Source organism: Capricornis sumatraensis, chromosome 6 (genome assembly GCF_032405125.1).
Source record: "Capricornis sumatraensis isolate serow.1 chromosome 6, serow.2, whole genome shotgun sequence".
Lineage (NCBI taxonomy): Eukaryota > Metazoa > Chordata > Mammalia > Artiodactyla > Bovidae > Capricornis > Capricornis sumatraensis.
Window position 1 is genome coordinate 29981952 of NC_091074.1, and position 5654 is coordinate 29987605.

Genomic DNA, 5654 nt, shown 5'->3' on the forward strand with positions numbered 1-5654 from the left:
TTTGTATCTAATTTCTACACCATACCAGAACTTAGCTGCAATTAGTGATAGTGGCCAGGAGATGGAGCATTCTCATTTCCTAAGATTTACTTCATAGACCTTTGTTTAACTCACAAAAAGTTTCCTTTAAACAGAAATGTTTTATTGGCACTTATCGCCAATGGCAGATACGAATGAAAAACAAGGCATTCAGAAAAAAATAATGAATTAAATTTCTCAAAAGTTTTACTAACTACTAATCACTTATATGTGAATAAAATATTTTGAATACCTTTTATCTCTCCTGTGTACAAGAAGCAGAAGGAGGAAAAAAGTTTAGAATACTATTTAGAATTACCTCAACTTTTCAATTCTTACTTCCGGCTCATTTTATATAATGCTAGACTGCTTCATAATGCATGTTATAATTATATGCTCCATTTTGTCAATGAACTAAAAACAAGTATAGTTTTAAATTATGAATTTACAACTGATATCTTAGGAAGAAAATTCATTAAAGTAAAAATATTTCCTGAAATGGTTTTATTCAAGGCACATGTGATGTTAAAATGTTTCTTTCACTTAATAAATGCTAAAGAAGAGTCTTTAGATCTCAAATCTATTATACTGCTTGTAAAAAAAATAGCATTTTTAAAGACTGATAATCCATTCCCGTACATAGTGAACATATTAATAGATGTGGGTATGTGGGTTATAGTGCATGCTTCTAGAAATACTCCAGAAAGGGAGGTAGGCAGATGCATTATAGGTTGCTCTGATTTGGCCTGGAATACAGTCTGCCACCAGTTACTGAGTCTTTGATGGGAAGGTAAGAAGAATCCCTAATCATTCCTGAAAAAGCATAATCCAAAGCTGGCCTACAAGGCAATGCTGGTACCAACCCAGGAGTCAGATAGGGAGACACGAAACCAGACAGCGCTCTGCCTGGAGAGGAATATGCCAGTCGAAATGGACTGATACCCAGTCTAGGATTTAAGCTGTAGAGACTTGAATCACCTCCATAAGAAGCAGAAGTAGTGTGAAGGGGAGAGAAAGCTGATTTATTTCCTAGAGTTCCAAAACCAATCCCAGCTAAACTAAAATTCGAAACTCTCGGAAAAGCCGTGTTTTCCAATGCTCCTGAATTTGCTAGGTCTCTGGTGTCTGGTTTCTGTTCTTTTCCATTTAGGATCTCTTCAATAGCTTGGACCACATCCCCTTTGCAGAGCTGCAGAATGCCTTCTAGCCTGCTGCGTCTGTAACTTGGGAAAATCTTGGTAAGGATATCAAGAGGGTCTCTTGGTCTAGAGGACACAGTGGGATGGCTGGCTGTAGAATCAGTGAAGTCTTTGGCCCACTCACTTTCATTTCCTGATTCCAAATCAGAAGATGACAGGGACCTGGGACTCTCTTCCCCTTCTGACTGCTCCCCAGGATGAAGAGACTGAATGCTATCATCCTTGTTTGGGTTTTCTGAAATAGATGACCTGATGTTTTGTTTTCCAGCAACATCATTAGACTTAGGAGATGATCTCAGGGTAAACTGATGGGATTTAGACCCCAGTTCTTCTTGTCCACTCTGGCAGGAGTCACATTTACTCTCCTTTTGTCCTGGGGAAGAGGAAAAAAAGGTATGAAATAAAGGGAAAACTTCCAAGAAGAAAGTACTGCCCACTTTTAATTAATGCTGGATAAAATAACTTGTTTACTCATAGTATATTAATAATACTTATTATTCACTGTAAAAGACGTTAATGAACAAAAAATGTTAAATATCATTTGAAAATGCAGGTGTTGCAATAGTGGGAAAATGCAATTTATCATGTCATTTCAGGATCACAAAGTTCTATAATATACAAATGCTGTAGTTATTTAGGAATCAGAAGGTGAAATCTATTGTTACCCTCAAACTGTTAACACCAATATTTTATATTATTTGCCCCATTTAGCAATTCAAAATTTTCATAAGTGTTACCCACGTTTTGTTGTTATCCACATGAGGGCTTTTTTCCTACAGTGACAATATGCAAAAAGCACTAAACAAAACAATTGTTCAGATAAGAAATCAGAAAAAAAAAGAACAATCTTACTATTTAAATGAACATTCTATTTAATCACTAATGCTAAATTTCAAAAACTGGTTTTTTACTCACATTTCAGGTTCCAACTAAGGTACCTGAATAATGTGAAAAAATAGCAGGATTTTTCATTTCCTTTCAAATATAAACCAATAATGACAACTGCTATACCAATCTCAAATCATATCAGAGCTTGTATATTTCATTTTATGTGAGACACAATAGACAGTTGATATTTTTCATAATCCTCTGTAAAATATGGACTTTCTCATTAAATCTCTAGGGAATATCAGTAAATGAGTTTATAATCAAATTGTTTCTAAAAGAAAATAATTTACAGCACTCTTTTCACTACCGGAATATGTATATATTTTCAAAGTATCTTGTAAAAAACATTAGTCATTTGCCTTAACTCACAACTCCCTTTCAATATTAAGGGAAATGTTCCAAAAACAGTTTCACAGAAAAATCTGATTTTCTATCTCAATATGTTGAACATATGAATATTAATAAAACAAGATTATCTTTAAATACTTTTTGCAAGGCTAATGCCAGGAAAACAATAATAAATAATTTTTATTTTGATTTACATTTACTCTTAGATGGAGTTTCTCTATTTCCACTAGAAACAGTAAACTGTCAATGAGGCACTAAGTTTTACTGTCAAACTTTCTCTTCAAACAAGATTTATGAATGTAACAAAACACATATGACCTATAGCAATGATTTGCAATGCTCTTATGTTTTCTCAAAGAGCAGTCCTATATTCTAAGCTAATATCTACAGTTTGCTTTATAAAATTAAATGTGTACAATTTAACACATTGAGAATGAAAATGCTGTCATTACATCAAACATGACAAACAAAAAACGTGTTGCTTCTGCAAAATCACAAAGACTCTAGAATTTTCACCTTTAAATAAAATAATAAAAGTCATCTAATGATATAGAGATAGATTGGCCTTGGTCTGCCGCTCCATTTTATTTATAAATATGATTCACTACATATGACCCCTTGAACATGTAAGGTTATCACAATTTCATCTCTATAGTAATTTTTACCTCTATAGTAATTTATGCATAAAACACAATATAATGTAATGAAATACTGATGGCATCAGACTGTCTAGAAAATAAGCTGTCTTTAAAATACTGCAATATCCTTATGTCATTTCTTTTCTCTCAACTCCTATAGCTGATTTTTATCATTGTATGCTATGTATTATACTGTAGTTTTAGGACACATATAGTTTTCCTTCTTTTGAATATAATATTCTTTTGTGTAGGAAAATCTTATTCACCTCTGAACCACTGTTTGTCTAATGAATAAATACACTAGTTTACTACAGCTCATGGATATTGTATAAGAGAAGGCAGTTAATTTAGAAGTGTCTTTTCAAAAAAAAGAGGTCAACTGAGGCAAACAATAAAATAAATGATCTATAAAACATCACCCCCTCAAAAAAATCACATAAGTCAATGCCTAGCAGAAGGTTGCCAGTCAGATCTCACTGTCAATTTAGTTTGCAGAATTTTAATTTTTGCTTCTTTTCATAGCAGTTTTGCTTAACAACTTTATTCTTCAGCCCACCTTGATTTTTGATGAGAAATGTTTAAACTAGTTTGTCCACTGACACAAACTAGAACATGGACAAAAAGCGACATAGGTGAAAACAAAATCATATATGTCTTATTTAAGTAGAGAAAGAGTCTTTTTCGAAAGTAAATGCTGTGATCTGTTAAGAGCTGCAATTTTCACAATTCAGGGAAGTTTTCTAATTAATAACAATACATCATTATATTTTAATTTCGTATGATTCAACCTATGTTGGATTTATACAAAAACACCAAAATGACATTTTCGTGCAAGTATGACCTACTGTAGAATTATGAAATTTGCTAAAATACAGTAAGATTTATGTTAGCATGAAAGGTTAATTTGGGATAACCCTCGTCAAAAAAAGAAATCTTTTTACCTGACATAGAGGGTGAAGGCAATTTGCAGTCAATAAATAAGAGAAAAAAATTAAAACTTATTGGATAAGAAATCTCTAAGGTTAAAATCCCCAAAGATAAGAAATTCTTGGACTTTGAAATTCATATCAATGGTTTTACAAACCTAAATTTAGAAGACCTAAATTTCTTTCCTATGAGAAGAGGTAAAACTTGAAATGTTAGAGTTTTCTACACTGTTGGAGGCTAAAAAGCAGCTGAACAAAAGAGGTGGAACGCTTAAAAACGTTTAAAGAGTAAAAATGGTTTGGTAGATTTCAGTCTCTTTCCCACTTCTAGTTGGTCTGTCCCACAGGTAAAGACTGTACTCCCAACCACAAGTGAGTTTTCCATGCAAGATCACATTAACCCTGGTTTTACAGCTAAAAAAAAAAAAAAAAAATACAGAGCAAGCTCAATGCAGTTTCTTTCACTGTTTTTCACTCAATCTTTGCTCTAAGTTCGTCTCCTCTAGCAGAGAAATTTGGGCACAAACTGCATTCCTAGAATGAGTTCCCCAACTGATCACTGGCACTTCATTTTTTCATGTATCCTATCACCTAAGGGGACAGAAAGCCCCATGGAAGTGAATGTGATAGGTCTCTAAGCAGTTTCCCAGAACTTAAATGCTTCTTTTAAGTTCTTTCTCGCCCTCCTCCATGCCATGGCTGTTTATTTCAAAGATTTTTTTCTTCCTCCAAAACAACCATTTTTCTTTTGCAAAGAGCAAATTAAGTCTACTCACCTTGTTTTTCCTCTATATAATCTGGCTGGAAAATTTCGAAAACAGGGGTCGCCAGACCACTAGCCTGTCTCGGGGCACTCAGTCCCAGAGCAGGGACCGTTGCAGGGCCGCTTGAGGTCGTCTGGGAAGTCTCCGTTCTGCTGCTGCCTCCGGATGACCGACCCCCTGGCCCTGAGGGTCCAGGGTACAGAAGCCTTTGCAGCCCCCGAGCCTCGCTCTCCTCTTGGGCCTGCTGTCTGCGCAGCGCCACCTGTGCGGCCATGACACGCTGGCGCTCGGCGATCAGGGTGCACTTGGCACACGCGCAGTCCCGCCAGCGACAGAAGCGCTTGTGGCCCTTGAGGGCTGACACCACTCCGTGGTTGCGACAACGGGCGCACTTGGGTGTCCGTGGGTAGCCACCGGCCACAGCGCCCACCCCTCTTTCCAGTTCGGCAGGCGGCGGGCAGCCTCCACTTCCCGCGCTGGAGGCTGCCCTCAGAAAGAGGCTGGACGGGCGCAGGAAAGTTGGAGGAACAGGTATCCCCGGGGGTACCGCTAACGCCGGAGACGGGGGCGGAGGGGCCGCTACCAGCAGTCCCGGGGCCAGGTGGAGTGGGCCGCTGCGGCTGCGGTCTCTACTGCCACACTGTGACTGCTCCATTTCCGAGAAGTGTCTGGTGAGGGAGGAGTCGCAACAGAAGAGTGCGCTGTCCGCAGCTAACCCTGCTGGGATGCGGGAGCGTAGAGGGCCCGCCTTGGTCCCTCTGCCTACCACCCCCACACCGACAAAGTCTGACACAATTCCCGCGATGAACTGGGGAAACCGCTTCCCAGAGCTGGAGACTCTAAGAGGCGCAGAAGTCCACTGAGCCTCTTAGA

The 5654-nt window shown here is 38.0% G+C and overlaps 1 protein-coding gene across 1 annotated transcript; it reads right to left on the reverse strand.

Annotated features, from left to right (window-relative positions):
* Positions 1 to 742: 742 nt before the first annotated feature.
* On the reverse strand, positions 743 to 5436 carry DMRTA1 (DMRT like family A1). Its single transcript, XM_068973521.1, has 2 exons — positions 4794 to 5436; positions 743 to 1590 (listed from the first exon to the last, which is right to left on the reverse strand). Exons 1-2 carry the CDS (start codon positions 5434 to 5436, stop codon positions 743 to 745), a joined length of 1491 nt encoding a protein of 496 aa, XP_068829622.1.
* Between the last annotated feature and the right edge of the window lie 218 nt (positions 5437 to 5654).

Excerpts from the sequence above, each read along its gene's own strand:
- DMRTA1 (XM_068973521.1), bottom strand. The coding sequence starts at position 5,436 with ATGGAGCAGTCACAGTGTGGCAGTAGAGACCGCAGCCGCAGCGGCCCA. Across the intron at positions 1,591-4,793 it reads TTATATAGAGGAAAAACAAG|GACAAAAGGAGAGTAAATGT; the intron begins GTGAGTAGACTT and ends CCTCTTCCCCAG.